Source organism: Heterodontus francisci, chromosome 8 (assembly GCF_036365525.1).
Source record: "Heterodontus francisci isolate sHetFra1 chromosome 8, sHetFra1.hap1, whole genome shotgun sequence".
Classification (NCBI taxonomy): Eukaryota; Metazoa; Chordata; class Chondrichthyes; order Heterodontiformes; family Heterodontidae; genus Heterodontus; species Heterodontus francisci.
Window position 1 is genome coordinate 100,545,453 of NC_090378.1, and position 21,798 is coordinate 100,567,250.

Here is a 21,798-nt window from a genome sequence, read left to right on the forward strand (position 1 = left end):
CTCTCTGCCGAGGATGGTTGCAGAGTGGGGAATTAAGTGGATGCCCAGGCCTGGTGTCCCTACTGCTCCTTTGAGCTGCCAGTCTGTGCCAGCAAGCTGGTGGCAAATGGTTGCTTCGCAGTTACTCAACTTTCATGCTTTAACCCCTTACGTGCCACCAATCCCAGTGCCTGCTTCTTGTCCATTTACCTAATGGATGGCAACTACCTTGCGTTGCCAACCCTCCAGGATTGACCCAGGATCTCCAGGAATTAAAAACTAATCACTGGAACATTGATGAGAAAAAAAAATCAAAAGTTACCCTTTTTCATTTTCTTTGAAAACTTTCATTAATTAATAATAGAGCTATTGGAGATGGAAAAATAATGCTTTGGTTGGAGGCAGGAGATCATGTGATGTAACCTGCGGATTAACATTGAGCGTTGGCAACCTTATTTCCACCTCTTCTATTTAAGCTAACAAATTACAACATTCTCTGCAGGGAGCTGTTCTTAAGGGCCTTTGATGTGGAGCTTGTCTGCAATGTTTAACTGGAATGAATTGCTCACTTGTGGCACCTGTAATTATGCAATTGCTGCTCAGTGAGGGGCCAAATTGCTCCTTAACTTTCTTCAATGTGATGTTCGACCTCGCCTTTCCATGTATCAGCTTTCACTTCTCTAATTGCAAGTTTGCTTATTAGTGGGCAGCACAGTGGCGCAGTGGTTAGCACCGCAGCCTCATAGCTCCAGTGACCCGGGTTCAATTCTGGGTACTGCCTGTGTGGAGTTTGCAAGTTCTCCCTGTGTCTGCGTGGGTTTCCTCTGGGTGCTCTGGTTTCCTCCCACATGCCAAAGACTTGCAGGTTGAGAGGTAAATTAGCCATTATAAATTGCTCCTAGTACAGGTAGGTGGCAGGGAAATATAGAGACAGGTGGGGATGTGGTAGGGATATAGAATTAGTGTAGGATTAGTATAAATGGGTGGTTGATGGTTGGCACAGACTCGGTGGGCCGAAGGGCCTGTTTCAGTGCTGTATCTCTAAAACTAAAATTGTCTGGCTGCATTGCTGGAGTGGGTTAAGTGGTGATTGTTTGGGGTATTACAACAGAGTTGGCTGTTCATATTTCTTTCTCCTTTTACACTTCAGAGTCTCAATGTAGTGCATTGACTAGTGCAAAATTGCAGAGCCAAATCTTGTGAGGTTCCATCCAGTAGTGGCTTGGACAACTGGCTTGGAGCAAGCATAACAGGACAATGATCCTGCACCCAGTTTAAACACACAACCCTCAACATTAGGAACATGTCATCAGCAGAGAGGGATGAAAGAAGATAAAACAAAGCCTTGAGTACAAGTTATTAGAACTGGAGTAGACATTGAACTCTTAAGGTAATCTGTTTGTACCACATGTTCGCAACTTCATTATTAGCTTGTCCACTTGGGAATTTAGAGCAGATCTCCTCCCTGCACCTATTTTAATCGCAACCAACCTGGACCTAGCATATACACCTGAAGATGACAGGGCAGAAGGAACTAAAACTTTAAGGAAGAAACAAACGTAATCGCCATTTCTAACATTGCAATACAAAACCCAAGAAAGATACAGCATCCAAAACTGCTTCCTACAGAACAGCCATTTTCTAAAAGACATCAGCACCTTTGCTCCAAGAGAGTGAACATAGAACATAGAACATAGAACAGTACAGCACAGTACAGCACAGTACAGGCCCTTTGGCCCACGATGTTGTGCCGAACCTTTAACCTACTCTAAGATCAAACTAACTACCTACCCTTCATTCTACTATCATCCATGTACCGATCCAAGAGTCGCTTAAATGTCCCTAATGTATCTGCTTCTACTACCATCGCTGGCAGCGCATTCCACGCACCCACCACTCTCTGTGTAAAGAACCTACCTCTGACATCTCCCCTAAACCTTCCTCCAATCACCTTAAAATTATGCCCCCTGGTGATAGCCCTTTCCACCCTGGGAAAAAGTCTCTGGCTATCCACTCTATCTATGCCTCTCATCATCTTGTACCCCTCTATCAAGTCACCTCTCATCCTTCTTCGCTCCAATGAGAAAAGCCCTAGCTCCCTCAATCTTCCTTCGTAAGACATGCCCTCCAGTCCAGGCAGCATCCTGGTAAATCTCCTCTGCACCCTCTCTGAAGCTTCCACATCCTTCCGATAATGAGGCGACCAGAACTGAACACAATATTCCAAGTGTGGTCGAACCAGGGCCTTATAGAGCTGCAGCATAACCTCGCGGCTCTTAAACTCAATCCCCCTGTTAATGAAAGCCAACACACCATACGCCTTCTTAACAACCTTTTCAACTTGGGTGGCAACTTTGAGCGATCTATGGACATGGACCCCAAGATCCCTCTGTTCCTCCACACTACCAAGAATCCTGTCTTTAAGCCTGTATTCTGCATTCAAATTCGACCATCCAAAATGAATCACTTCACACTTTTCCAGGTTGAACTCCATCTGCCACTTCTCAGCCCAGCTCTGCATCCTGTCAATGTCCCGTTGCAACCTACAACAGCCTTCCACACTATCCACAACTCCAGCAATCTTCGTGTCATCGGCAAACTTGCTAACCCAGCCTTCCACTTCCTCATCCAAGTCATTTATAAAAATCACAAAGAGCAGAGGTCCCAGAACAGATCCCTGCGGAACACCACTGGTCACCGAGCTCCATGCTGAATACTTTCCATCTACTACCACCCTCTGTCTTCTATGGGCCAGCCAATTTTGTATCCAGACAGCCAACTTCCCCTGTATCCCATGCCTCCTTACTTTCTGAATGAGCCTACCATGGGGAACCTTATCAAACGCCTTGCTAAAATCCATATACACCACATCCACTGCTCTTCCTTCATCAATGTGTTTTGTCACATCTTCAAAGAATTCAATAAGGCTTGTGAGGCATGACCTGCCCCTTACAAAGCCATGCTGACTGTCTCTAATCAAAACGTGCTTTTCCAAATAATCATAAATCCTGTCTCTCAGAATCGTCTCCAGTAATTTGCCCACTACCGATGTAAGACTGACTGGTCTATAATTCCCAGGGTTATCCCTATTCCCTTTCTTGAACAAGGGAACAACATTTGCCACCCTCCAATCATCCGGTACTACTCCAGTCGACAGTGAGGACACAAAGATCATTGACAAAGGCGCAGCAATCTCTTCCCTCGCTTCCCGTAATATCCTTGGGTATATCCCGTCTGGCCCCGGGGACATATCGGTCCTCATATCATTCAAAATTTCCAGCACATCCTCCCTCTTAACCTCAACCTGTTAGTGCATATCAGCCTGTTCCACGCTGTCCTCACAAACGACCAGGTCCCTCTCACTAGTGAATACTGAAGCAAAGTATTCATTTAGGACCTCCCCTACCTCCTCCGACTCCAGGCACAAGTTCCCTCCACTATCCCTGATCGGCCCTACCCTCACTCTGGCCATCTTCTTGTTCCTCACATAAGTGTAGAACGCCTTGGGATTTTCCTTAATCCTACCCGCCAAGACTTTTTCATGTCCCCTTCTAGCTCTCCTAAGTCTATTCTTCAGTTCCTTCCTGGCTACCTTGTAACCCTCTAGAGCCCTGTCTGATCCTTGCTACCTCAACCTTATGTAAGCTTCCTTCTTCCTCTTGACTAGCTGTTCCACATTTCTTGTCATCCAAGGTTCCTTCACCTTACCATCCCTTCCTTGCCTCATTGGGACAAATCTATCCAGCAGTCGCAGCAAGTGCTCCCTAAAGAACCTCCACATTTCTGTCGTGCATTTCCCTGAGAACATCTGTTCCCAGTTCCTGCCTAATAGCATTATAATTCCCCCTCCCCCAATTAAATATTTTCCCATCCCGTCTGCTCCTGTCCCTCTCCACGACTATAGTAAAGGTCAGGGAGTTGTGATCACTATCACTGAAATTCTCTCCCACCATGAGATCTGCCACCTGGCCTGGTTCGTTGCCAAGCACCAAGTCCAACATAGCCTCCCCTCTAGTCGGCCTATCTACATATTGAATCAGGAAACCTTCCTGGACACACCTGACAAAAACTGCTCCATCCAAACTATTTGCACTAAGGAGGTTCCAATCAATATTAGGGAAGTTGAAGTCACCCATGACCACAACCCTGTTACTTCTGCACCTTTCCAAAATCTGCCTCCCAATCTGTTCCTCCGTGTCTCTGTTGCTATTGGGGGGTCTATAGAAAACTCCCAACAAAGTGACCGCTCCTTTCCTGTTTCTGACTTCCACCCAGAATGACTCAATAGACAAACCCTCCTCAACGACCTCCCTTTCTGCAGCTGTGATACTATCCCTGATTAGCAATGCCACTCCCCCACCTCTTTTACCTCCCTCCCTATTCCTTTTGAAACATCTAAACCCCGGAACATCCAACATCCATTCCTGCCCCTGTGATATCCAAGTCTCCATAATGGCCACAACATCATAGTTCCAAGTACTGATCCATGCTCTAAGTTCATCACCCTTATTTCTGACACTTCTTGCGTTAAAATAGACACACTTCAACCCATCATACTGGCTGCAACTTTGTCGTGTCAATTGTCTAACCTTCCTCACAGACTCTCTGCACTCGGTATCTGCCTGTTCAACAGCTACCCCATCCACTGATCCGTAGCTCCGATTCCCGTCCCCCTGCCAAACTATTTTGAACCCTCCTGAAAGGCTCTAGCAAACCTCCCGCCCAGGATATTGGTGCACCTCCAGTTCAGATGCAACCCGTCCTTCTTGTACAGGTCCCACCTTGCCCAGAAGGAATCCCAATGATCCACATATCTGAATCCCTCCCTCCTACACCAGTTCTGTAGCCACGTGTTCAGCTGCACTCGCTCCCTGTTTCTAGCCTCACTAGCACGTGGCACCGGTAACAAAGATCAAAGAGTATCAAAGATAATTACAGCACAGGAACAGGCCCTTCGGCCCTCCAAGCCTGCGCCGATCCAGATCCTCTCTCTAAACATGTCGCCTATTTTCTAAGCTTCTGTATCTCTTTTCTTCCTGCCCATTCATGTATCTGTCCAGATACATCTTAAAAGACTCCATCGTGCCCGCATCTACCACCTCCGCTGGCAATGCGTTCCAGGTGCCCACCACCCTCTGCGTAAAGAACTTTCCACGCATATCCCCCCTAAACTTTTCCCCTTTCACTTTGAACTCGTGTCCTCTAGTAATTGAAACCCCCACTCTGGGAAAAAGCTTCTTGCTATCCACCCTGTCTATACCTCTCATGATTTTGTACACCTCAATCAGGTCCCCCCTCAACCTCCGTCTTTCTAATGAAAATAATCCTAATCTACTCAACCTCTCTTCATAGCTAGCGCCCTCCATACCAGGCAACATCCTGGTGAACCTCCTCTGCACCCTCTCCAAAGCATCCACATCCTTTTGATAATGTGGCGACCAGAACTGTACGCAGTATTCCAAATGTGGCCGAACCAAAGTCCTATACAACTGTAACATGACCTGCCAACTCTTGTACTCAATGCCCCGTCCGATGAAGGAAAGCATGCCGTATGCCTTCTTGACCACTCTATTTACCTGCGTTGCCACCTTCAGGGAACAGTGGACCTGAACACCCAAATCTCTCTGGACATCAATTTTCCCCAGGACTTTTCCATTTACTGTATAGTTCACTCTTGAATTGGATCTTCCAAAATGCATCACCTCGCATTTGCCCTGATTGAACTCCATCTGCCATTTCTCTGCCCAACTCTCCAATCTATCTATATTCTGCTGTATTCTCTGACAGTCCCCTTCACTATCTGCTACTCCACCAATCTTAGTGTCGTCTGCAAATTTGCTAATCAGTCCACCTATACTTTCCTCCAAATCATTAATGTATATCACAAACAACAGTGGTCCCAGCACGGATCCCTGTGGAACACCACTGGTCACACGTCTCCATTTTGAGAAACTCCCTTCTACTGCTACTCTCTGTCTCCTGTTGCCCAGCCAGTTCTTTATCCATCTAGCTAGTACACCTTGGACCCCAAGCGCCTTCACTTTCTCCATCAGCCTGCCATGGGGAACCTTATCAAACGCCTTACTGAAGTCCATGTATATGACATCGACAGCCCTTCCGTCATCAATCAACTTTGTCACTTCCTCAAAGAATTCTATTAAGTTGGTAAGACATGACCTTCCCTGCACAAAACCATGTTGCCTATCACTGATGAGCCCATTTTCTTCCAAATGGGAATAGATCCTATCCCTCAGTATCTTCTCCAGCAGCTTCCCTACCACTGACGTCAGGCTCACCGGTCTATAATTACCTGGATTATCCCTGCTACCCTTCTTAAACAAGGGGACAACATTAGCAATTCTCCAGTCCTCCGGGACCTCACCCGTGTTTAAGGATGCTGCAAAGATATCTGTTAAGGCCCCAGCTATTTCCTCTCTCGCTTCCTTCAGTAACCTGGGATAGATCCCATCCGGACCTGGGGACTTGTCCACCTTAATGCCCTTTAGAATACCCAACACTTCCTCCCTCCTTATGCCGACTTGACCTAGAGTAATCAAACATCTGTTCCTAACCTCAACATCCGTCATGTCCCTCTCCTCGGTGAATACCGATGCAAAGTACTCGTTTAGAATCTCACCCATTTTCTCTGAGTCCAAGCATAACATTCCTCCTTTGTCCTTTAGTGGGCCAATCCTTTCTCTAGATACCCTCTTTCTCCTTATATATGAATAAAAGGCTTTGGGATTTTCCTTAACCCTGTTTGCTAAAGATATTTCATGACCCCTTTTAGCCCTCTTAATTCCTCGTTTCAGATTGGTCCTACATTCCCGATATTCTTTCAAAGCTTCGTCTTTCATCAGCCGCCTAGACCTTATGTATGCTTCCTTTTTCCTCTTAGCTAGTCTCACAATTTCACCTGTCATCCATGGTTCCCTAATCTTGCCATTTCTATCCCTCATTTTCACAGGAACATGTCTCTCCTGCACGCTAATCAACCTCTCTTTAAAAGCCTCCCACATATCACATGTGGATTTACCTTCAAACAGCTGCTCCCAATCTACATTTCCCAGCTCCTGCCGACTTTTGGTATAGTTGGCCTTCCCCCAATTTAGCACTCTTCCTTTTGGACCACTCTCGTCTTTGTCCATGAGTATTTTAAAGCTTACGGAATTGTGATCACTATTCCCAAAGTAGTCCCCTACTGAAACTTCAACAACCTGGCCGGGCTCATTCCCCAACACCAGGTCCAGTATGGCCCCTTCCCGAGTTGGACTATTTACATACTGCTCTAGAAAACCCTCCTGGATGCTCCTTACAAATTCTGCTCCATCTGGACCTCTAACATTAAGCGAATCCCAGTCAATGTTGGGAAAATTAAAATCTCCTATCACCACCACCCTGTTGCTCCTACATCTTTCCATAATCTGTTTACATATTTGTACCTCTATCTCACGCTCGCTGTTGGGAGGCCTGTAATACAGCCCCAACATTGGTCCCGCACCCTTCCTATTTCTGAGTTCTGTCCATATTGCCTCACTGCTCGAGTCCTCCATAGTGCCCTCCTTCAGCACAGCTGTGATATCCTCTTTGACCAGTAATGCAACTCCTCCACCCCTTTTACCTCCCTCTCTATCCCGCCTGAAGCATCGATATCCTGGGATATTTAGTTGCCAATCATGCCCTTCCCTCAACCAAGTCTCAGTAATAGCAATAACATCATACTCCCAGGTACTAATCCAAGCCCTAAGTTCATCTGCCTTACCAACTACACTTCTTGCATTAAAACAAATGCACCTCAGACCACCAGTCCCTTTATATTCATCATCTGCTCCCTGCCTGCTCTTCCCCTTAGACACACTGACTTCATTATCTAGTTTCTTACAGGCTTTTGTTACTACCTCCTCACTGTCAACTGACCTCAATTGGTTCCCATCCCCCTGCCACATTAGTTTAAACCCTCCCCAACAGCGTTAGCAAAAGCACCTCCAAGGACATTGGTTCCAGTCCGGCCCAGGTGTAGACCGTCCAATTTGTAATAGTCCCACCTCCCCCAGAACCGGTCCCAATGTCCCAAAAATCTGAACCCCTCCTTCCTGCACCATCTCTCAAGCCACGCATTCATCCTGACTATTCTTTCATTTTTACTCTGACTATCACGTGGCACTGGTAGTAATCCTGAGATTACTACCTCTGAGGTCCTACTTTTTAACTTGGCTCCTAACTCCCTAAACTCTGCTTGTAGGACCTCATCCCGTTTTTTACCTATATCATTAGTGCCTATGTGCACAATGACAACTGGCTGTTCACCCTCCCCCTTTAGAATGTTCTGTAGCCGATCTGAGACGTCCCTGACCCGTGCACCTGGGAGGCAACATACCATTCGGGAGCCTCGTTTTCGACCACAGAACCGCCTATCTACTCCCCTTACAATCGAATCCCCTACGACTATAGCCCTTCCACTCTTTTTCCCGCCCTTCTGAGCAGCAGAGCCAGCCACGGTGCCATGGACCTGGCTACTGCTGCCTTCCCCTGGTGAGCCATCTCCCTCAACAGTATCCAAAACAGTATACTTGTTTTGGAGGGAGATGACCGCAGGGGACTCCTGCGCTGCCTTCCTGCTCTTTCTCTGCCTTTTGGTCACCCATTCCCTTTCTCCCTCAGCAATCCTAATCTGCGGTGTGACCAATTCACTAAACGTGCTATCCACGACCTCCTCAGCATCGCGCATGCTCCAAAGTGAGTCCATCCGCAGCTCGAGAGCCGTCATGCGGTCTAACAAGAGCTGCAGCTGGACACACTTCCTGCACGTGAAGGAGTCAGGGTCATCAGCCATGTCCCTGAGCTCCCACATTGAGCAAGAGGAGCATGAAACCGCCCAAATATATAGTGTTTTACTTACCCAGCAGCCCCCTGGCCTCCGCCGAAAAACAAAAGGAAATTAAATTTACTTTCAAACTGACTTTCCCAGCTGCTCACTCGCTCACGCGCTGCTCCCGAAAAAGCTGCTGCACTGAAAGGAAAGTTATTTTAAACCGCCCAAATATATAGTGTTTTACTTACCCAGCAGCCCCCTGGCCTCCGCCGAAAAACAAAAGGAAATTAAATTTACTTTCAAACTGACTTTCCCAGCTGCTCACTCGCTCACGCGCTGCTCCCGAAAAAGCTGCTGCACTGAAAGGAAAGTTATTTTAAACCGCCCAAATATATAGTGTTTTACTTCCCCAGCAGCCCCCTGGCCTCCGCCGAAAAACAAAAGGAAATTAAATTTACTTTCAAACTGACTTTCCCAGCTGCTCACTCGCTCACGCGCTGCTCCCGAAAAAGCTGCTGCACTGAAAGGAAAGTTATTTTAAACCGCCCAAATATATAGTGTTTTACTTACCCAGCAGCCCCCTGGCCTCCGCCGAAAAACAAAAGGAAATTAAATTTACTTTCAAACTGACTTTCCCAGCTGCTCACTCGCTCACGCGCTGCTCCCGAAAAAGCTGCTGCACTGAAAGGCTAACAATCCTGAGATTACTACTCTGCTCGTCCTGCCTTTCAGCTTCCAACCTAACTCCCTATATTCGCTTTTCAGGTCCTCATCCCTTTTCCTAGCTATGTCATTGGCACCGAAATATACCACGGCCTCTGGCTGCTCCCCCTCCCCCTTAAGAATCCTGCAGACTCGATCCAAGACATCCCTGACCCTGGCACCCGGGAGGCAACATACCATCCGGGAGTCTCGTTCGCGACCACAAAATCTCCTGTCTGTTCCTCTAACCATTGAATCTCCTATCACTATCGCCCTCCTATTCTCCCCCCTTCCCTTCTGAGCCACTGAGCCAGGCTCAGTGCCAGAGACCTGGCCACTGTGGCTTTCCCCTGGTAGGTCGTCCCCCCCAACCGTATCCAAAACGGTATACGTATTATTGAGGGGAACGGCCACAGGGGATCCCTGCACTGTGCGCCTATTCCCTTTCCCTCCCCTGACGGTCACCCAGCTACCTTTATCCTGTAACTTAGGTGTCACTACTTCCCGATAACTGCTCGCTATCACCCCCTCAGCATCCTGAATAATCCGAAGTTCATCCAGCTCCAGCTCCAGTTCCCTAACGCGGTCTGCGAGGAGCTGGAGTTGGGTGCACTTCTCACAGGTGAAGTCAGCAGGGACACAAGTGGTGACCCTCACCTCCCACATCCTGCAAGAGGAGCATGCAACTGCCCTAGCTTCCATCCCCTCCGCACTAAATTGACAACAGTGATTAAAATTAAAGGAAAACCTTACCTTACCAAACCCTCCACACAAGAGTCCTTTTTTTTTGGTTAGAGGAGGAGGATGGGTGGGAGACACTACATGTGTAGTGTTTCGGGTTTATCCACTGCCCAAATATATAGGTTTACTTACCCAGCAGTCCCCGTGTCTGCCGAATCACGAGGTAAGTTAATTTAAACTGAAACTCACCTTCCCAGCTGCCACCTCGCTTGCACTATCGCTGCTTCAAAAAAAGAGTGCTGAGATGATTATCCACAATCCACAAGGAATCTCATATCCAAGAATAAAAGATGAGGCTTCCTCCAAAAGGGTCTGGAGAAAAATCTTATAGTTAAGTCATAAACTAACCAGAGTCTTGGATACTCATGGAGGACTCGTACAGACTCAGCGAAGTATTGGCTTTGGTAGGCTGTACAAACTAAGCAATAGCAAGGATGGGAAAAGGTCAGGTTATGCAGGCTGCATAGGTTGACCAGGCATTCAACTGTGTTGCTGAAAAGGTGTACAGTCTGGCTAGCTGACACAAAGCCAAGGCAGTTAATGTTGCATTTAGCTTCCCAAACTGGAGTCCAAATCAGTTCTACATCATACAGCACAGTGGCGCAGTGGTTAGCACCACAGCCTCACAGCTCTAGCGACCTGGGTTCAATTCTGGGTACTGCCTGTGCGCAGTTTGCAAGTTCTCCCTGTGACCGCGTGGGTTTTCGCCGGGTGCTCCGGTTTCCTCCCACAGCCAAAGACTTGTAGGTTGATGGTAAATTAGCCATTATAAATTGCCCCTAGTATAGTATAGGGGAATTGAGGAAAGATGGGGTAGGAATATGGGATTAATGTAGGATTAGTGTAAATGGGTGGTTGATGGTCAGCACAGACTCAGTGGGCCAAAGGGCCTGTTTCAGTGCTGTATCTCTAAATAAAAAAAAGACACTGCAGATTATTATACTGTCAGAAGTTCAGCAAGCTGATGACTCATTGCAATGAAATTTCATTAACAAATGACTTGTGAATAGGCATCCTTATTCTGATGTCACATGATCAAGATAGTTACAACAGAATTCACAGTGAGCATCTCATTGACCAAAATCTCTGATGAATTGTAACTCCAAAGGTTCAACATTATATTTGAACAATTTGCTTACAAATTTACCCCTTGCTTATGATACTTCAGAATTCAGATCACAGGTAATTGAGATTAATACTGTAAGCTCAATTAAACCTCCATTACAGGACTTCATATGCTGCTCTTCATTTCTATTATCCAACAATGGGAGGGCTTGATGTTTTCAATGGCAATATTTTGTCCTGTTTTCCAACAGACTTTTTCTGGATCCTTCCAACAAATGTTAGTTCATTTGGACTGACGAGAACAGATTGAGGCCTGGCAGGTTGGATCCCATTGTCCCACCTGGACAAATAACCCATAATTCTGTACATCGAAAGGGTTCCTTATTTGTCACTTGTCATCTAAGCAGGGAGTAATGCTGGATCTTTTGGATCACGGTCAAGGTTATATGAACCCTGGGGTGAGTTACACACAAACGTACAAAATTAATGAAGAAGAAAAGGCAAGCTGGTCCATCAAACCATGATGGTTGGAGTACCAGGACTAGACGTTTCCACCCTTCATTCCTTTTCCCCTCCTTTCCCTCCCCACCCCTCCAGCCATATAATCTCTTGGGAGTGACAAAAAAAGAGAAATAATCTAGAGCCAATAAGGGAAAAAATACTTTGGAAAATTCCTCTTCAGGCGATCTGAGTAGCCAAAGTAATTTAAATTAGGAATCATTCTTGTAGATCACTTCTGGACCTTTCCCAAGGCCTCTATATCCAAAATATCACATCCTCAAAATTTAGGAATAGGAGTAAGCCATTCAACCCAGTAAGCATGTTCCATGCAGTGATAAAATGGCTGATTTGTATCCCAACTCCATCTACCGGCCTTGGCTCCATATTCCTCAATATCATTGGTTTGCAAAAATCTACCGATCTTAGATTTAAAATTATTAATTGAGCTAGCATCTACTGCTTTATAGGAACATAGGGACAGGAGTAGGTCATTCAGCCCATCAAGCTTACCCCACCATTCAATATGATCATGGCTGATTATCCATTTCAATGCCTTTTTCCCACACTATCACCATATCCCTTTATGTCATCGGTATTTAGAAAGCTGTCAATCTCTGTTTTAAACATACTCAATGACTGAGCTTCCACAGCCCTCTGGGGTAGAGATTCCCAAAGATTCACAACCCTCTGAGTAAAGAAATTTCTTCTCATCTCTGTCCTAAGTAGCTTTCCCCTTATTTTGAAATTGTGTTCCTTGGCTCTGGACTCCCCAACCAGGGGAAACATTTTACCTGCATCTACCCTGTCTATCCTTTTAAGTATTTTGTAGGTTTCAATGAGATCACCTCTCATTCTTCAAAACTGTAGAGAATACAGGCCCAGTTTCCCCAATCTCTCTTCATAGGAAAGTCCCACCATCCTGGGAACAAGTCTGGTGAACTTTTGTTGCACTCCCTCTATGGCAATAATATCCTTCCTAAGGTAAGGGGACCAAAACTGCACACAGTACTCCAGGTGCGGTCTAACCAAGGTTCTAAACAATTGAAGCAAGACTTCACTACTCCTGTACTCAAATCCTCTGGTGATAAAGGCTAACATGCCATTAGCCTTCCTAATTGCTTGCTGCACCTGCATGTTAGTTTTGAGTGGCATTGACAAGGACACCAAGGTCCCTTTGTACATCTACACTTTCTAATCGCTTACCATTTAAGAAATACTCTGCACATCTATTCCTCCTACCAAAGTGGATAACCTCACATTTTTCCACATTATATTCCATCTGCCACGTTCTTGCCCACTCACTAAGTCTGTCCAAATCCCTTTGAAGCCGCTTTGCATCTTCCTCATAATATACATTCCCACCTAGTTCTGAGTCATCCGTGAACTTGGAAATATAACCTTTGGTCCCCACATCCAAATCATTGATATATATTGTGAACAGCTGGGGCCCAAGTACTGATCCTTGTGGTACTCCACTAGTCCTGCCAATGCAAGAATGAGCCGTTTATTCCTACTCTCTGCTTTCTGCCTGTTAACCAATCCTTAATCCATGCCAGTGTATTACCTCCTATCCCATAATTTTGCTAACCAAGCTCCTGTGGGGGACTTTTTTTATTCTTTCATGGGATGCAGGCATCGCTGGCAAGACCAGCATTTGTTGCCCATCCCTAATTGCCCTTGAACTGGTGGCTTGCTAGGCCATTTGAGAGTCAACCACATTGCTGTAGAATCACATGTAGGCCAGACCAGGTAAGGACAGCAGATTTCCTTCCTTGAAGGACATTAGTGAACTGGATGGGTTTTACAACAATTGATAATGGTTTCATGGTCACCATTAGACTAGCTTTTAATTCCAGATTTTCATTAATTTCATTCAAATTGTACCATGTGCCATGGTGGAATTTGAACCCATGTCCCCAGAGCATTAGTCTAGGCCTCTGGATTACTAGTCCAGTCACATTACCACTACACCACCACCTCCCTGAACAAAAGCCTTCTGAAAATCCAAGTATACTATGTCCACCTACTCCCCTTTATCAATTCTGTTAGTAACATCCCCACAATACTCCAACAGGCTCATGAAACATAAGTTCCCATTCATAAATCTATGTTGACTATGCCCAATCAGATCATTCGTATCCAAGTGTCCATTTATCACATCGTTTAGAATAAATTTTAGCATTTTCCCTAATACTGATGTAAGGCTAACAGGTCTGTAGTTCCCCATTTTCTCTCTCCCTTCCTTCTTAAATAGTGAGGTGACATTTGCTACCTTCAAATCTGTAGGAACTGTTCCAAAATCTATAGAATTTTGGAAGATGATCACCAATGCATCCACTATCTCCATAGCTACCTCTTTCAATACTCTGGAATGTAGAATATCAGGTCCCGGGGACTCATCAACCTTCAGTCCCATTAATTTCTCCAATACAACCTTCTTACTAATGCTAATTTCCTTCAATTCCTCATTCTCCCTAGAGAAGAGAGGAGAGTGTTCTACATTCTTACCATCTTTTGCTTAAAGAAGCATTTCCTAACTTCTCTCCTGATTTCAAGGTTATGTTCCCTAGACCTAGACACTCCCATACTGGAAAATGTTTCTCTCTATTTGCCCTATCAATTCCATTCAAAATCCTAAAAACCTCAATCAAATCATCCATTAACCTTTATGTTCTAGGGAATACAAGCCTAGTTAATATAACCTCTACTCATAAAGTAACCCTTAGAGTCCTGTTAACATTCTGCTGAATCTCTGCTGCACTCCTTCCAAGGTCAATCTATGCTTCTAAAACAATCAAGCTGGTCATGTTAACCTGCGTAATCCTCCAGTGAAACATGGAATGCTTCTCCCTTGCCTTTCACCTGATCACTTCCAAGAAGCCATGTGCACTGTCGCACATCCTATTGCATTGGCACCTTGAAAGGGCCCTATGGTATGGGAACTTCCTGCTCTTCCCTTTGTTGAGACTGACAATGGAAGCTTTGTATATCACCATTGATGTAACTGTGCCTCTATTTCTGAATCACTGTTTGGTTTTGTTGGTTGAATACTGTCGTTGATGTTGTTTATACAGCTGGCACAATTCCTGATTTTGGATCATTTTGCTGTTGCAAAACAAATTTTTCAAGCAACAAAACTACTTTTGCAGACATTAAACTGAAGACAGGAATGTGTTCTGATGGTATTCTGTGGTTAACGGGCGACAGAAGGCTTCAGATTTTCAGCTCTAGACTGTTACCAGTTGAAACAGTGGAGGTGAGATCAAGTTGGGATTCATGAAGCTATCAACATGCGGAAACATTACGATCAAATACCACACAGAGGTGGCAAATAGCTTTTCTACAGATAATCTCAGTTCTTGTAACTTGCCCTTAAACTCTCACAGCTATGAAAAGGACTGTCACCAACATCACAACTTTTAAAAAAATCTTTGTAAAATTGTGTTACAAACTTGTGAGTACACTTAAGACTCAAGACAGCCATTTTATATATATACGCATTATAAGATCATCAGATCAATTGTATCTGAGAATGCAGCACATCTCATGGTTCATAAACCATGACCGTACTCCTAATATTTTAGTTTAGTTTAGAGATACAGCATTGAAACAGGCCCTTCGGCCCACCGAGTCTGTGCCGACCAACAACCACCCATTTATAGTAATCCTACATTAATCCCATATTCCCTACCACATCCCCATCATTCTCCTACCACCTACCTACACTAGGGGCAATTTATAATGGCCAATTTACCTATCAACCTACAAGTCTTTGGCTGTGGGAGGAAACCAGAGCACCCGGCGGAAACCCACACAGACACAGGGAGAACTTGCAAACTCCGCACAGGCAGTACCCAGAACCGAACCAGTGTCGCTGGAGCTGTGAGGCTGCGGTGCTAACCACTGCGTCACTGTGCCACCCACAGATCCCCTTGCTGTGCTTGCTACTTCTTTGTTACGCACTGCATTATGTGTCCACCCTTCATAAAATGCACTCTTTAAAACAGACATTGATGGTGAGATTTCCCTTGTAAAAATGGCAAGGTTGAGAACTGGCGCCTCCTTTTTCAATTGGAGAATTTAAACATGGAAGCCTACAAATAAATGGCATTAATTGTACCCAAGGCAGTACTCACAACTGAACTATTTAATTGTCAGTAAGGGGTAGCAGTTGACATGGACAGCTGTAATTTAAAGACTGAAAGTAAAGCATTAAATGGAGGAATCAGCTGAGGTCTAACCTGTACAGATTTTCACATCTGCGGTACCGAGTGAACGATCTATGATCAGTCATGTCATCCTTCGCATGAGAAGTTAAACTAAAGTTCTGTCTGCCTCTTCAGACAAACAGGATCCCATTGAAGAACGAAAAGCTCTCCTGATGTCCTCAACAATAGTTCTTCAACCATCGCCAATACAATTGATTAACCGACCATAATCCAATCACCATTTGTGGGATCTTGCTTTGTACAAATTGGTTGTCACGTGTGCCTACAGAATTACAGTGACTACACTTCAAAAGTACTTTATATGAAGTGTTAAGCTGTTTCGCAGGCACTGTGTGGAAATCTTTTTTCCTGCCTTTGTATGGCTCTGTTTCATTATTTCTCGCATGAATCAGAGCATAACCATTTTTGGTACAAATATTTTTACGTCTCTCCCACATCCCCTCCCCACTGCACCCTGCTCTGTTTCTGCTGCTCCCTACTCTTCCACCCAGTGTTGCAGATTCTTTCGTTTTCCCCCGCCCCCGCCATTACCATGATCCCTCAGCCCGTTAATCAGTCCATTGCTCCAGCTCTTCCCACTTTCCTCTTCACACTCTCCCCTGCTGCCCTATTTCACATGGCCTATCTCCAACACAGAAGTCCTCGAGGCGGCCAACATCCCCAGCATATACACCCTACTAAGCCAACAGCACCTGAGATGGCTTGGCCATGTGAGCCGCATGGAAGATGGCAGGATCCCCAAGGACACATTGTACAGCGAGCTCGTCACTGGTATCAGACCCACCGGCCGTCCTTGTCTCCGCTTTAAAGACGTCTGCAAACGTGACATGAAGTCCTGTGACATCGATCACAAGTCGTGGGAGTCAGTTAGCAGCGATCGCCAGAGCTGGCGGGCAACCATAAAGGCGGGGCTAAAGCGTGGCGAGTCGAAGAGACTTAGCAGTTGGCAGGAAAAAAGACAGAAGCGCAAGGAGAGAGCCAACTGTGTAACAGCCCCGACAACCAATTTTATCTGCAGCACCTGTGGAAGAGTCTGCCACTCTAGAATTGGCCTTTATAGCCACTCCAGGCGCTGCTTCACAAACCACTGACCACCTCTAGGCGCTTACCCATTGTCTCTCGAGACAAGGAGGCCAAAGATCTATTGATTGCCTTCTCCAGGCTGACCACATGCAAATGGCTACATTGACTGCCTGGCACTATTCTCCATTTGGCAGCCTAGTCCAGCAGTCTGGAATCAGAACAGACATTTGTTCGGGTGGGGTAAGGGGTGGAAAGGAAGAGTTCTTTGGCCTGGAGCAGCTTTGACTGTGTTTAGACTGCAGCAGACATTACTCCAGGAACTGTCTGTTGGATTCATCAGTCTCTGTCAGGATGTACCATCCCAATAAACACGTTTGGGACAGTTGGCCATGATGTGTGGAGTCTTCTTAATCAGATTTATGACTTCAAGGGACCATCGTTTACTTGTAAAAAGAAACAACGCACAAAAGTGTGTGTGTTTGGCGTGAAAGATCAGAGCACATATGAAGCCTTGGAGTTCAACAGTTTTCTGGCACAAATGAGAGAGTTCACTGCATGTTGAGTCCAAATTTGTTGAGAAAGAAGTTTTAAACATGAATTGTATCTAGCGGTACTCTGCGAATTAACAGCCAGAGGGCAGTCAAAAATGTAGAACCTTCCCAACATTCTCAGTGTGACTCACTGGAACAATTTCTTTTCTGTTTAGCGTGCTGGCCTTGCTCATGATACCTCAATGAGGCACTATTTTTAAGGGCATTGCTCTTTCTTTAATGATATTCCACCTCCACCAATGGTGTCCTTACTACAAATCGTCCAAGGCTGAAAGGGTGGGGGTATTGCTTTCTCTCAGATTCTGGCCAATGCTGTTCTGCAATTGATTGTGGTTCCTTGGATGGGGTCTCCCAGCCCAGATGATCATTTACTATAGCCCTTTAAGAAAGAGCTTGACAAGGTCCTGAGAGAACTTACAGTGCGGATGAGCAGTGTGGCATCACTCACTATGAAACATTAACAGAACATTATCTGCTTTGCCATACTAATCTCACTGCAAATAAGCAGCCCTGAAAGTCCTTCTTTGAAAGTTATCCCAGCCTCTGACCTTCTCTCCATTTTACTTCCTATCCTTTACAGGAACACTCATTGATTTCATTGCCAAAGGTTTATAAGCATTCTATTTTTCTCTTACCATCTGCATTCTGCGCTCATGCTGTCATCTGCCTCCATCCTCACTCAGCATCCAGCATAAACCCTGTGTCCCTGGTTTATTCTATTGATTGAAAGTGGTACATTGCACACACACTGACGCAGACAACTGTTGAACAGATCAACAGCGGAATTTAATTCTGGTATTTAAACTCTCTCAAATCCCAACCCCATTCTCCTCCAAAAAATTAGCTATGTTGGATAGCTGCAGGGGAACTAAAAACGAACAGAGCAGAAAATAGTGAAACTTGACAGCAGCATGCAAAATAATGGAACTAGGAGTTGGCGGCTAGGGTTCTGGGAGGCGAAGGCTGGCAGCACAGTGGGAACGAGGGGACTGGGAATGGTACTGGTGCTAGGACCATCCCATCAATCTCCCCCCCCCGCCCCCCCCCCCCCCCCCGCCCACCGCCCCACCTGTACTGGGAGCATCATAATGTGGCTAACGGAAACTGCCAGCACTGTGACTAAGGTTAGAGAGAGAGTGATACCTCAAGGAGAGTTCAATGACTACAATGCTGGAAACAAAAACATGAAGCAGCACACCTTAGACTCTTGTAGTGGCAGCTCCCTATGGGGTGCCCCCTTGTCTTTACACACACACTGCAGGCTAAAGCAAGTCAGAGCCCAAACCTTTGATATCCCTCGCCAGCGACTTCCACACCGGAGCGAAGTCGATGCAATATCCGCACCAAGAGGCGTAGAACTCCACCAGCCAGGCATTGCTGCAGTTGTACAGCATCTCGTCGAAGTTGTCCGTGTCCAGCAGGGTGACCTGGTCACTCTGAGAGTAAAGCCCAGCTCCGGAGACCGCACCAGGGGTTCCCAAGAGGGAAATCGCCGCTAAAGACACGAAAACCGCATCCCAACGCTGCGCCATGTCTGAGGAATCCAGAATCAAACCGAACTCTAACCTTCACAAAACAACATTGTCTACGTGCGGGGAGTCAGAGGGAGGAGCAAGGTTCCTTTTACTGTGTTAAAAAAAAACAGATCAGATCATGTGCACGGGACAAATAATCTTATCAACACATTTACGTCTGGTATAATATCCCTATTTATACATTTTAATTTGAGTCAATACAGACTGTGCAAATATCAGATCCGGTTGTGTGCAATTAAAGTGTACTGCATATTTACAATTATAATTCCAGAGCTGCTATGCAATGCCTTCGCCCTCACATCCAGTAACCCTTTGGACAAGTTTGTGCGCTGCTTCGCTCTTTTTAAAGTTCCTCAATTTCACCGATAATATGACACTTCAGGGAATGTGAAACTCGCTGCCACACGGCAAATAGCATAGATGCAGTTAGGGGGGAGCTGGATAGACACATGAGAGAGAAAGAAATAGAAGGGAATGCTATTAGGGTTAGATGAAGTCAAGCGGGAGGAGGCATCTGTGCAACAATGACGCCGGCAAATACCAGTTGTACGGAATGGTGTTGTGCATTCTATGTCATAGTATGTAACTTTACTACTTCTTTTGGGCCTCCTTATCTCGAGAGACAATGGATACGCGCCTGGAGGTGGTCAGTGGTTTGTGAAGCAGCGCCTGGAGTGGCTGTAAAGGCCAATTCTGGAGTGACAGGCTCTTCCACAGGTGCTGCAGAGAAATTTGTTTGTTGGGGCTGTTGCACAGTTGGCTCTCCCCTTGCGCCTCTGTCTTTTTTCCTGCCAACTACTAAGTCTCTTCGACTCGCCACAATTTAGCCCTGTCTTTATGGCTGCCCGCCAGCTCTGGCGAATGCTGGCAACTGACTCCCACGACTTGTGATCAATGTCACACGATTTCATGTCGCGTTTGCAGACGTCTTTATAACGGAGACATGGACGGCCGGTGGGTCTGATACCAGTGGCGAGCTCGCTGTACAATGTGTCTTTGGGGATCCTGCCATCTTCCATGCGGCTCACATGGCCAAGCCATCTCAAGCGCCGCTGACTCAGTAGTGTGTATAAGCTGGGGATGTTGGCCGCTTCAAGGACTTCTGTGTTGGAGATATAGTCCTGCCACCTGATGCCAAGTATTCTCCGAAGGCAGCGAAGATGGAATGAATTGAGACGTCGCTCTTGGCTGGCATACGTTGTCCAGGCCTCGCTGCCGTAGAGCAAGGTACTGAGGACACAGGCCTGATACACTCGGACTTTTGTGTTCCGTGTCAGTGCGCCATTTTCCCACACTCTCTTGGCCAGTCTGAACATAGCAGTGGAAGCCTTACCCATGCGCTTGTTGATTTCTGCATCTAGAGACAGGTTACTGGTGATAGTTGAGCCTAGGTAGGTGAACTCTTGAACCACTTCCAGAGCGTGGTCGCCAATATTGATGGATGGAGCATTTCTGACATCCTGCCCCATGATGTTCGTTTTCTTGAGGCTGATGGTTAGGCCAAATTCATTGCAGGCAGACGCAAACCTGTCGATGAGACTCTGCAGGCATTCTTCAGTGTGAGATGTTAAAGCAGCATCGTCAGCAAAGAGGAGTTCTCTGATGAGGACTTTCCGTACTTTGGACTTCGCTCTTAGACGGGCAAGGTTGAACAACCTGCCCCCTGATCTTGTGTGGAGGAAAATTCCTTCTTCAGAGGATTTGAACGCATGTGAAAGCAGCAGGGAGAAGAAAATCCCAAAAAGTGTGGGTGCGAGAACACAGCCCTGTTTCACACCACTCAGGATAGGAAAGGGCTCTGATGAGGAGCCACCATGTTGAATTGTGCCTTTCATATTGTCATGGAATGAGGTGATGATACTTAGTAGCTTTGGTGGACATCCGATCTTTTCTAGTAGTCTGAAGAGACCACGTCTGCTGACGAGGTCAAAGGCTTTGGTGAGATCAATGAAAGCAATGTAGAGGGGCATCTGTTGTTCACGGCATTTCTCCTGTATCTGACGAAGGGAGAACAGCATGTCAATAGTCGATCTCTCTGCACGAAAGCCACACTGTGCCTCAGGGTAGACGCGCTCGGCCAGCTTCTGGAGCCTGTTCAGAGCGACTCGAGCAAAGACTTTCCCCACTATGCTGAGCAGGGAGATTCCACGGTAGTTGTTGCAGTCACCGCGGTCACCTTTGTTTTTATAGAGGGTGATGATGTTGGCATCGCGCATGTCCTGGGGTACTGCTCCCTCGTCCCAGCACAGGCATAGCAGTTCATGTAGTGCTGAGAGTATAGCAGGCTTGGCACTCTTGATTATTTCAGGGGTAATGCTGTCCTTCCCAGGGGCTTTTCCGCTGGCTAGGGAATCAATGGCATCACTGAGTTCCGATTTGGTTGGCTGTATGTCCAGCTCATCCATGACTGGTAGAGGCTGGGCTGCATTGAGGGCAGTCTCAGTGACAGCATTCTCCCTGGAGTACAGTTCTAGGTAGTGCTCAACCCAGCGGTCCATCTGTTTGCGTTGGTCAGTGATTATGTCCCCCGATTTAGATTTGAGGGGGGTGATCTTCTTGATGGTTGGCCCAAGAGCTCTCTTCATGCCATCATACATTCCTCTGATGTTTCCGGTGTCTGAGGCCAGCTGAATATGACTGCATAGGTGTTGCCAGTAGTC

General features: G+C 46.1%; 1 protein-coding gene across 3 annotated transcripts in view; it reads right to left on the minus strand.

Moving 5' to 3' along the window:
• qsox1 (quiescin Q6 sulfhydryl oxidase 1) overlaps nucleotides 1–19,237 on the minus strand; it is a 144,495-nt gene extending 125,258 nt beyond the window's left edge. For 2 of the 3 annotated variants that reach the window (XM_068037832.1, XM_068037831.1), the window contains exon 1: nucleotides 18,889–19,237. In XM_068037832.1, the coding sequence (XP_067893933.1) occupies nucleotides 18,889–19,135 (247 nt within the window). In that variant the 5' untranslated portion in view covers nucleotides 19,136–19,237. The remainder of the gene's footprint in view (nucleotides 1–18,888) is intronic. The other variant, XM_068037830.1, reaches the window with a different exon arrangement.
• Nucleotides 19,238–21,798: the final 2,561 nt, after the last annotated feature.